Raw genomic sequence first — 11787 nt, forward strand, 5'->3', positions numbered from 1 at the left:
TGGGGTGGGGTGGGGGGACAGAAAGTAAAAGGGAATAAAGTGATCTATATTCTTCAAAATAAAATAAAAAGGCTAAGGAATTTTAAAAAGCTTATTACCCGTGTACCGTAATGACGGGTGCTGCTTTTATTGTGAAAATAACGGAGCGGAAGTCCATCTCTTACCTACCCTAAGACAGGAAGTCAGCGCTCCACATCGGCGAGCAACGTGAGCCGCACAAGTTAGTGGAGTTTCTGTGATAACAGACGTTCGGTGCGCTTGAAGATGGCGAACGGGTCCGTCGGTAGTCTGATCTTGAAGCTTCACGATGTGAACGCGGTAAAGTTTGGAGAATACAAGCTGAAGAGCGGCATTATGACGCCAATTTACATCGATCTCCGGGTGCTGGTGTCCTACCCAGCCCTCATGAACCAGGTAACTTCAAACACGTGTTTCCCTGGCATCCTTTCCCGTGCAAGTGAGCGAATTTAAATATTTGAAACACCACGCTGGCGCTTTGAAATGTCAAATGAGTAATGGCCTTGACAAAAGTAGGTCCCTGATTTCATGTTGAGAATGATGGCGCATGTGCGTGTTCACTGCATTAGCAGTTTCAGGAGGAAAACTTGACTTTGGTGTGAGCAGGATGGATTTTCCTTAATGCGCAAGAATTCAGCATAGAGATTATTTGTATGTATTAGATTATTTTGCAGCTAGTTCCAATATTGATGCGCTGTATTTCCCCCTTTTCTGTGCAGGTCTCTTGTCTCATCTACCAACGAATGCAAGAGGAGGACCTGCGGTTTGACTCCGTCTGTGGAGTCCCATACACAGCTCTGCCTTTGGCCACCATCATCAGCTCCAAACATGAGTTCCCCATGCTCATCAGGAGAAAGGAGGCCAAGGATTATGGTGAGTCAATGGACACATGTGGAGTTGGTGGTGGAAGAAATTCAATCGATCTTGGTCATCTGTGAACAATAAACCACAAATAAAAGGTCCACCGAATCCCTTGAAGCCAAGAAGTATGCTTTTATAGTGCTTTTCTGTTGTTTTGCTCATTACTTACTGAACGATCCCACTCCAGGTCCCTGAAGAGGTGCAATATGTAGCAGTTATGCTATTGCTAATCAGACTTTTCACCTTTTTTACTCTTTTGATTGGGTCCTACATGTTTCAGTGGGTTGTTTGACCCTCGTTTTTATTTGTGTACTTAATTTTTGACTAGATGACAGCCATAAATTTTCACTGGACTCCATGATCCAGAGGCTGCGCCTCCCCAAATTCAGGACCAACAGACTGGGGAACTCATTCATCCCCCGAGCCATCAGGCTGTTCAACTCCTCACAGGGGGGGAGGAGGGCCAACAGGAGAACTGGAACATTTTTATAGTTTTATATTTATATTCATATTCTATTTTTAATTTATTCTATTTTATTTCTTATTTTATTATATTTTTATTATCTTTAATAGGTTTAATGGGGTGTAATGGTGGTGGGAAATTTTGTACAGTGCTGTACGTTTCTTTGGAGATGCTAATTTCCCTGATGGACACCCCCTAAAGGGATCAATAAAGTACTCTTGAATCTTGAATCTTGATGCTGACTAAACAAATCTGAGATAATCAGACGTTAGGTGGACTCTCAAGCTTCCATCGGTAGTTTGTCGAACCCCGCGTGATTAAAGCTCCCCCGCTCAACTAGTTCTCTAAAAAAAATTGACCCTTTTAAAAAAAAAAAAAAGATAAACCAGTTATTGTTAAAATGGCCTTAAAATTCTCTCCTGTATACCTCTCAGGAACCAAGCGTCTGGTGGAGGGGACCATTCATGAGGGAGAAACCTGTCTGATCATTGAAGACACGGTGACCACCGGCTCCAGCATCCTGGAGACGGCCGAGGTGCTCCAAAAAGTGGGACTGAAGGTGCAGACAATACGATACAGATATTTTTTATTATTATTTTACTATAAACTGATTCCAGCTGCACAGTAGCGACGTGGGAATGGAGCCACGGATGGATATCGTGGCCTTTGACTTTCTTTACCTGCTTTGTTTATGCACCGTTATGTTCTTTTGATCTGTAACCTGAAGCTCTGTCACTTACTTCCTCTTGTGAAATCCTGGAAGGTGACAGACGCCATAGTTGTAATGGACAGAAAGCAAGGCGCGGCAGAGATGTTGGCCTCGCGGGGAATAAGGCTCCATCCCATCATCTCCATGTTCAACTTGCTGGATGTGCTGCGGGAGGCCCAACGCATCGACAGTCAGACGGCACAGAACGTCCGCAACTTCATTCTGGACCACCAGACTTTCAGGTACAACACGGCAAGTTCCCCTAAGAGTGGCAGATGCACCAAAGCCTTCCCGTATCGCTCACGTGTCCGACCGCTGCAGTGCCAAGGCGGGGAATGGTTCCGAAGTCCCTGAAAAGAAACAATGTGTGGAAAAGACAACGCAGCTGAGCTATGCAGACCGAGCCAAGCTGTCCAGTGCGTAACTCTTCATCAGTTTGTGTGTAAATTTGGTCGATGGAATGAAATGTTTTGAAACCTCTGCTTGCTGATGTTACAATCACCTGCAGATGTTCATCCCCTGGCCTCAAAGCTGCTGACGATCATGCAGGAGAAGCAATCCAACCTCTGCGTTTCCGCTGATGTGACATCCAGCGAGGAGCTTCTCCAGCTGGCAGACAGCCTGGGCCCAAGCATCTGCTTGCTCAAGACCCATATAGACATTCTAAAGGTTTGTTAAAGCCTTCTTTCATTTTGGGTTGATTATCTTTGTTTGGCTGATGTGTTGATTGACCTGCAAACAGGACTACGCAGCGGCAGTCGGCCACAAACTGCAGGCTTTGGCCGACAAGCACAACTTCCTCATCTTTGAAGACCGCAAGTTTGCCGACATTGGAAACACTGTCAAACATCAGTATGAAGGTGGATTGTACCAGATTTCATCCTGGTCCCATATTGTAAACGCCCATGTGGTGCCGGGACCCGGAGTGGTGAAGGGTCTGTGCGCCGTAGGGAAGCCCCTCGGCCGTGCCTGTTTGCTGATCGCGCAGATGAGTTCCCAGGGGTCCCTGGCCTGCGGTGATTACACAAATGCAGCGGTAAGCACTCAGGCTGTTTGGTTTTCAAATCCATTAGATTGATCGTTCAGAATGACCTGTTTACCAATAAATGTCTTCTTTCTACAGCTGCAGATGGCGGTGGAACAGTCAGACTTTGTGATGGGCTTTATCTGCAGTTCGAAGATTTGCCCGAGGCCAGAGTTCATCCACATGACTCCCGGGGTGCAGATGCAGGCTGGAGGTCAGATTTGTGGTCCTTCATAGTTATCAGATATTCTTTGAACAGGGTATCAATGTTTTGATTCAATTTTAAAATGAGTTTTTCTAATTTCGAGGTGATCCTTTTCTTCATATATAAAGTAGAAATTCACCATACATAAATCCAAAGTAGCTTTACACATAGAATAAATGCTTACTTATTTTATTTATGATTTTTATTGCAGAAATGCGCAATATTTTAAATATTCTGATCCAGAATACATGTGTCTTATTTTTGTGCACCCTTCGTTGGCTCTGCTGCCTTCAGCGGCTGTTTTCAACTTCACCACAGGGGGGCACTGTAGGACAGGAAATAGTTTCTGGACCTTATAGTTTGTTTCTCCTCTTCTCCCACTTCCTTGTCTCTAATAGGAGATGTTTTGGGGCAACAGTACACCACTCCAGAGGAAGTCATTTTCAACAAGGGCTCTGACGTCATCATCGTTGGCAGGGGGATCCTGGAGGCCCCTGATAGGCTGGAAGCTGCTGAGTTGTACAGAAAGATGGGCTGGGAGGCCTACACAAAGAGACTGGGCCAGAGTGGAAAATAAGATCATTTGAAGCAAGAAGGCCCACTGCAGATGAAGTGGAAGTGCTTTTTTGTTTTGTTTTTTTAAGAACCACCAGTGTTTAGGTCCATGAGATGGCATGGACACACGAGTGTACAGAACACACTGGTTTAAACATTTATACCTGGGAGCTGTGGGAAACTAACTGGAGCTCTCCCCTTTATTCTTTCCCAACATTTGTATTAATGCATCTCAAACCATCTCAGTCTAATGATTTGTTGACTCCAGACAGGACGGGTGTGGCATTCAATCAGCAAAGACTTTAGATTCCCCTGTCTTAATACATCAAATGCTTTCAGTTGTCTTTTTTTAATTGTAGCAATGACATTGACTCTTGACTTGCTGCTTTTTGGGTGTTTTCATTTATACGGATGTCTTCCATCCATTTGACTCCACTTCTAAAAGAAATACTGAGTTGATAATCAAGTTTTGCCAAGGTTTGACACCTCCCTGTAAAACTATAGACAGTAGTTACAAACTGTGTCCTGGAGCCACAAACCATGCAAAAGGTGCTTTTGTGGTCCCACCTTACTGAAACAGATGTAGGGCTTGCTCATGTTTACCATTGTTGTTAATTTCATATATAAAAGAAAAAGAAGCCTTTAATACTTTAATAACATGAAGAGTAAATCTATTCCTTATTGTACTTAAATGGTGCCGAATAAATGAGTTGCAAACCAGATGTGTTTCTTGGATTAATGTTATTTAAAACGTGGGTCTGTACGGTAATATGGGAGCAGGCCTGGTTAAAAACAGATGAATGGATCTGCTGATCTTGTGATATCTGTTAAAGCTCTATGTTTCAGCTTTTTTCATAGTTTACAGTCAAACCTGTTGTCCTCAGGGTTGGTTTCTCAGACATCAGACACCACAGGCTGAGGAGCATTAACATGACTATTGTCTGAGCTTAATGTGCCAAAAAAGGTGTTTTAAAAAAAAAAAAAAACTTTCCCTTTAAAATTCTTTATATTTGTGTTTATGCTACATGAGTACAATACTTATGGGTGAATCTTAAACCAGATAGATGGGACTAAAGCAAAGAAGTGGAAAAGAGCAAAAATTTTAAAAATGAATAATAAAAATGCTAATTTGGGAAATAAGTCACGACAATAAATATTGACCATTGTTTTTCAATAGTTTTGCTAACAGGTCATTAAAAAGAATTAAAACTATTACTAATTGGATAAATAAGGTTATGTTGGGACCATTTCTGAGGTCCAGAAAAGAAGGTTTGGTCGATGCATTAGCACAAAGCTGATAGTTGGAAATGTGAGAGCAATAAATGCATAAAAAGGAAGTGTGAGAGTGGCATGATAGGAAATAAGTGTAGGTGTGTCATTAACCGTCTAAGCTTTTACTCTCAAATGTGAGATTATGCATTTTATTGTATAGAATAAAAATACAGGACTCTCCTTTTAAACCTCAGTTTCAGAGGTCCAACCTCCATCACCTCCAGCTTCTCTGAGGAGAGCTGTATGATATCTGCTGGGGGCTACAGGCCTACAAAATATATGTTTAACTATAAAAATGGAATTCAGTGTGAATATGGGTTAAGCAATGCTCGTAAAAACTGCAGTTCAAGTGCGGAATCAGCAGACTTAAATTTTAATTTTCCTTTAGATGTTAGTTATACTACAATATATCTATAATGTTTCAATATTACAAATGAATAATTGAATTATTGTGTTAATTTTCAGCGAGCAGCATTTCTGCTGATACATAATTTCATCATAAAACGTATTTTTCTGAATTTTCACATTTGTCATACAGAGTAATGGATAAAAATTTTTGGATTCTTTTGTGTTGATTCTTTATTACAGAAACGGTTTCAGGCTCAAACAGCATCTGCGCAATCAAACAAGCAAAATACCAAAATGGTCATAATCTCCGATTATAATCACCTAGTCTCCGGTCGGGTGTTAGTGCAGACTGTCGTGGTGTCCCTTTGTGGGGACCTGCTGTCCTCAGCGGCCACTGCTGTCCTCCTCAGCCCCTGCAGGGGATCCGCAAGGTTGTTGGGCCAGATTCTCAGAAGAGCAGCACGAGGTTATTTGCAAGTCACATGATATGAAAATGGTGCTTGAATGAGGACGGAACGAGTCGACGGGTAGCTGCGTTGATAGTGCGCCTCTCTGGCAGCCTGGCGCCGGCACAAAGGTCAAACGCGTTGCCTAGATCACCAGAGACGGGAAGGAGGGGGGTTGGTATAGAATAATGTGTTGATTTCGTGTGTTTTTGTTGGGTGGCACGCGCAATAACACACACACACACACACACACACACGCACACACAAAGACACACACACACACACACAGACATATGCGCAATCCCCTCCCCCTTACGTCAATATTGGATCAGTAATGCACCGTGTGTAACAGGTGCCTTAGTGCCTTAAGTCATCCTGGTTGCAAACGGGTGGAGAGGGAGAGAGAGAGAGAGAGAGAGAGAGAGAGAGAGAGAGAGAGAGAGAGAGAGAGAGAGAGAGAGAGAGAGAGAGGTAGGAAGAGAGACGCGGGTATAAAAGGTGAATACCTGTCTCCAACTTCTCTCATTCTGTGGTGCTAACGTGGACCCAAAGGTGTGCAGGTTGCCGCTTGGCCTCCCCAGCAGGTAGGACGGATCGTCCAGCTCTTTATTCCCGATAAGACTGTTTGTTTTATTCTGCTAACTTTTCCAAACCTCTCTGCAGAGTTTACCTGCCGCCAGAGAAGAGCCGGCTGCCTCTCCACCCCCTTCGCCTCCTCTCTGTCTGTCTCTCCATCTGGATCACCTGCACGACTTCAACGGTTCTTGTGGCTTTAAAAAAACCAAAAAACAAACCCTAAACATGTCTGTACTTGCTTCACGTTGAGCCTCACGCACAATACCTGAAGATGAAGTTTTGTTCGTTCGGCTCGCGTTATGCAGGTATGGGTCAGCAACTCCGGAAAGCCACAAAGGTTGCCTTTCTTCTTTGTGTGTGTGTGTGTGTGTGAAGAGAGCAGCACAAACCACTGACACAGGTCCCATTTTAAATCGAGATTCAAACTAGCAACCTCTCAACAACTGAACCAGCAGCTGGATGAACGCCTGCAACGCCTTGTTTGCTGACTAAACGAAGGCGCATCAGTCTTTGGAAATAATAGAAAAGTGGTTTGGTGACTGGTGTAGGTCTCTTGATTTAGCTAAAGTTGGCCAAAGTTTGAGCAAGCGGTGCTAATGCCGCTAACGATGACCCTGACACCTGTTTTGAAATGATGTTCATCACTGTTTATTTTTCAGCTGCTGGTGACACGGCTGACATTTATGGTTCTGATAAACTCTCATATCTCCCACCAATGCTGTTCTTCCCATATCTGCTCCCCTGTGTGTACTTTCCACTGGACGTCTATTCATTACTGTCCACCTCCTGCGTCACAGTGAAGCTGCGGGCAATCAGGAGCAGATAGGCGGCCTAATGGGAGGCCGAGTTAACCATTAACTAAACATCAACCGCTGGCAGACATCTGATATGGGACCATCTGCCATCTCACTATTGTGATGCATCCCATTTGCAGTTTTCCATGCTTCCTCTCCACTTGTGATTTTATTACTCCCGTGTATTTCACTGTAATAAAGCGATAAAGCCAGTGTTCCCAGTTACAGTGCCAAAGCATGCAGATGACATACAGTGGCACAAACATGAACGCTGCTCATGCTGCTAATTCTTCCACAATCGCCCAATGTTTCATTTAGCAAGTTTCCCTTAAATTTCTTTTAACTCGCAGGTAAATCCCCTTATGTTACAAATTATGAGAGAAATATCCCACATTTGCGTCACAGTTTTGAACGCCGGTCGGTCCATCATGTCTTCCTTTACCTGAGAGCTTTTCTTTTGCATGTGCTTGAAGCTTTTGTCAATATTTGTTTAAAGCCAGATGAACTGAAAGCTCAACACTCCTCAGTATCCTGGTTACTGTGTCTCACTTGAGTCACTCTCCGCCGCTCCGTCACCGTTGCTGCGGCTGCGCCCGCTGTAGCTACGCCCTGCCTTCCAGCTTCAGCTCCATTAGCCCCATTACCATATGTTTAGCTTCCCTCTAGAAGTTTTAACAATTCCTCAGTTTCCCACATTAAAAGTACATTTAAAGCCACTCAAATCATCCAGTGTTCTCATCTTTAAATCGAACTTCCCAGCAGTTTTGTAAATGTCTAAAACCCGGCACCTGGAATCCTTGTGAGGGTTCTTAGTGATTACACTAGACTCCAAGAGAAGGTTCCAACTGAACCATGAATAATATGTTAAGCTCATTGGAAAATGGTTCCAGGTGAAAGTGACCAAAACAAAAGGGTCATTCCGTGCCAGCGCTCCATATTTTTATGAGTGTACTGCACCTTTAACACAAGCAGGGCAGTTCAACTGGAGAACTTCTAAAAAGGAACAGGAACATTGGGGTTCTCTTCACTTTCAATGAAGTGGAGTAATTCTCCCCGTCCATGTCTGTCACACGGATGCAAAAACACGGAATCTAGCAAGGCACAGAAAAACGTGCGTGTGTACGGCTGATTTGTGGGAAGTTTAACCTTTTTTTATTTGGCCCGGAAACTGTCTCCACCCTCTACCGACGGTCCACAGAAGATGTCCTGCTCCGTGTTGTTGAAACTGAAACAAAATTAACATGATGTGACACAAATGTATTTCTGCTGCCCCCTCTGTGACGCCCCCCCCCCCATGTCGACTCCCACCTCAGAGGAGTTGGACCATATCAGCCTCATCAGGACCACTTTTTGCATGTTCACTAACACGATTACATCTGTAGAACGTATTAGAGACAGTTTGCACGAGCCTCCCTCAGGCTGTGTGTATGTGCGTGTGTGTGTGCGTGTCTGTGTGTGCGTGCGTGTGTGTGTGTGTGCTGCCTGTAGGATGTGTGCTCTTTCTCTTTTGACAGTTACCACTAATGAAGACTCATGCAAATACCCGGGGCCTCCTCCCTCCCCTGACTGGTTACTTTTTTGCAACTGGTGGACAAAAGCACTTAAATTCAGTTAAACTAATCCCGATTATTCTTTTTAAAAAAACGACCAGCGCTAACGTCAAATTGTCTACTTTAATTTTACAAGGCAGACATCACCATAGGCACAGATACAGAAGGGGGAGAAAGAAAGGCTCATGCTAAGCTAACAGGCAGACATGAGTGCTCCCTGCCTGCACCCCCGACTGGCAGCTGTGGTGCGTCTGTGTGTCGCTGTCATCACAATTCAGCTGTCTGTCTGCGGCTGTTTATCTTGATAATTCACAGACAAAAGCCAAAAAAGAAAAAGAACATTTGCAGGGAATTTTTACATGCCGCCCCTCCTCTTCTCTCTTGCCGTGTAAATGCAGCTGGTTGTTTGTCCGTGAGAGATCAGCGGGGGCACCAGCGGAGGTAGCGGCAGCAGATGTCCCGCTCGCATCATCCCTACCTGGATTAGTTTCCACAGTAACCCTCCACCTGGAGGAGGGCATTTATTCAGTGCAATCAGTGTGTCTCTGTGTGCGTCAGAGTGCACGTACACAGTCACTGGGACGTGCGCGCGGGCATATATGTGGGAAATGTGTGTGTGTTTGTGGGATTGCATGCAAACACTTTTTTGTGCATGTGTGCAGGTGCGTTCAGTGACTATTCAAATAGGTCTGACTCACACTGACCCAGAAAAATCACTCACTTGACTTCCTGTATTGACACTAGCCTATGATCATGTATTTGCAAATAATACATCTTTTAGCTAAAAAAAAAACATTTTGTTATGCACATTTTGTTGTTTTTGGAATTTAGAGTGAACGACACAGCCCAGGAGAGCGTCTGGTTGAAGGATATTGACTCACATCACCATTACCTGGGATCGGTGTTTGAGCCACAGTGCAGATGGTAATTAATAAAGGGTCAATGTTCCCTGACCACTAAATGACCTTACAGCGCAAACAGCCACCGGATCAGAGCACACAGCTGTGAAAAAGACATTAAAATGAATTTTACACGTGAACTTTTGGCCTTTCCCAAATTCGTGTAAGTACTCAAAATAAATTTGAGCGCAGATCTCCTTTAAGCTCATGGCTACAATAATAACGGGGCTCCAATTCAGTGTCCCTCGATGATATGGAACCTGTAATATTATTTCCTATTACCAGTAGGATTTTTCCGGGCACAGGATAAAGAAAACTCTCTACCTGACACATGCAAATCCCTCTCTCAACTGCATTTAACTGGTAAATGAGATCCACCCCCCTCCCCCCCGTGTGTGTGTGTGTGTGTGTGGGTGTGTGTGTGGGTGTGTGTGTGTGTGTGTGTGTGTGTGTGCTTGGAAGCCCCTCTTGTTGCTGGTCCTGAACTGTTTAAGGGTTAAGACCAGGTTTTAAGGTTGATTAGGGTTTAGGTGAGGGTTAGGGTGAGGAGGTTGGTTGGATTGGTTCTGGTTAAGGTAAGGGGCTGGATAATTAGTTATGTACATAACTATATAGACATTATGTTTGTTAATCTTTTCAGACCTGGGTAAAAAAGACTGTTGTGAGGCCATATGTTAATACCCAAGACATATGTTACAGGTCAAGTTAACACACACACACACACACACACACACACACACACACACACACACACACACACACACACACACACACACACACACGCTCACACACACACACACACATACACACACACACACACACACGCACACACATGAATAAACTCTAAACATCTGTCTATCCTTGCACCTGCCTCTCACCTGCTCCTGCGGAAACCAAGGTGATTACTGCACGGGTTTGTTTGCCTGTAGTTTGCATGACCACTAGATGTCACCAAAGATGAAGGAATAATCATTCTGCAGCTGCCTTATTTTTCCCCCAAAATTGAGGGCAGCTTGCTAAAGATTGTGCGTTGCCTGAAATCGATTTTAATTTAGATTCATTTTAATTTGTAGCATTAATGGTAGATTACCAGTGCGTTTCAGATGCGGCATTTGTCACTGTCAGAAAATATTAACATCTATTTTTTAGCACGTAGAGAAAATAGATAAGAAAATGTAGTGTCTCACAAGCTAATTTTATTGCGAAGTTTGGTGAAGTTAAACACTTTATCCATCATATGTCTGAACCAATTGCAGTTTGAGATACTTGGGTACTTTGGTATTTCCTGTTTTATTCTGACAGTAATTTATATTCTCATCTCAGCTTGTTCGACCTGTTTCCTGTACGCCTCGATTCCCTACCCTGACTGTTTGCACCTGATCTGTGTTTGCCAGATCATCTTGTGTCCTTGTGTCAACGATTCTGCCATCTTTTGTCTCGTCGTCATCATAGTCGTCAGTCGGTTAGGAATTTGGAGTCATGTGTTTGGGCCCTGTTCCCGTTTTACAGGCTTCCATGACAGAAAGGCAGATGTTAAAGTCAGCACTAGTGATTTGGTTTTCATTCATGTGTGAGAGGCACCACTGCGATAAACTTTAACCACAAATTCAAACTGAAAACATGGCACTTGAAGCAGGTCTTGTTAAACAACGTGTCAAGATTCACTCCAGCAATGGACCGAAATATGTTCGCTGATCTGAGATTTTACTGCAATGTTTAGTGTATGGAACACGTTTCTATTTAAGGTGTTTTCATTCATCACTAAAGAACATTCACCCCTGTAAATACATTTAAACGCCTAGCTATGTCACTGCTGTGCAAATCTTTTGGTTAAAATAAAAGGGCTCTCTTCAGGTTCATCATGTAAAACATGATGAAGCTCCACATGAAACATGAAGGTGCCACCGTCGGACCCACCTGTCATTTCAGATCTCGTGTACCTGCAGCAGAGAAAGGTCAGAGAAAGGGTGTGTGTTTGTGTGTGTGAGAGAGAGAGAGAGAGAGTGAGGGAGAGAGAGGGGGGGATCAGCTCCCAGAATGTGTCCATTATCCTTCGCCACCAATCGA

General features: G+C 43.8%; 1 protein-coding gene across 1 annotated transcript; it reads left to right on the forward strand.

Annotated features, from left to right (window-relative positions):
• Window positions 1-161: 161 nt before the first annotated feature.
• On the forward strand, window positions 162-4555 carry umps (uridine monophosphate synthetase). Its single transcript, XM_057045253.1, has 9 exons — window positions 162-414; window positions 738-891; window positions 1777-1901; window positions 2106-2293; window positions 2373-2467; window positions 2560-2720; window positions 2794-3087; window positions 3175-3289; window positions 3679-4555. The coding sequence occupies exons 1-9, from the start codon at window positions 265-267 to the stop codon at window positions 3855-3857; spliced, it is 1461 nt and encodes a 486-aa protein (XP_056901233.1). The 5' UTR covers window positions 162-264; the 3' UTR covers window positions 3858-4555.
• Window positions 4556-11787: the final 7232 nt, after the last annotated feature.

Source organism: Takifugu flavidus, chromosome 1 (genome assembly GCF_003711565.1).
Source record: "Takifugu flavidus isolate HTHZ2018 chromosome 1, ASM371156v2, whole genome shotgun sequence".
In the NCBI taxonomy this organism is placed as follows: Eukaryota; Metazoa; Chordata; class Actinopteri; order Tetraodontiformes; family Tetraodontidae; genus Takifugu; species Takifugu flavidus.

Bases quoted from the DNA above. Each gene is read 5' to 3' on its own strand.
- umps (XM_057045253.1), top strand. From the start codon at position 265: ATGGCGAACGGGTCCGTCGGTAGTCTGATCTTGAAGCTTCACGATGTG. The intron at 2,721-2,793 runs GTTTGTTAAAGC...ACCTGCAAACAG, and splicing joins CCCATATAGACATTCTAAAG to GACTACGCAGCGGCAGTCGG. The intron at 3,290-3,678 runs GTCAGATTTGTG...TGTCTCTAATAG, and splicing joins GGTGCAGATGCAGGCTGGAG to GAGATGTTTTGGGGCAACAG.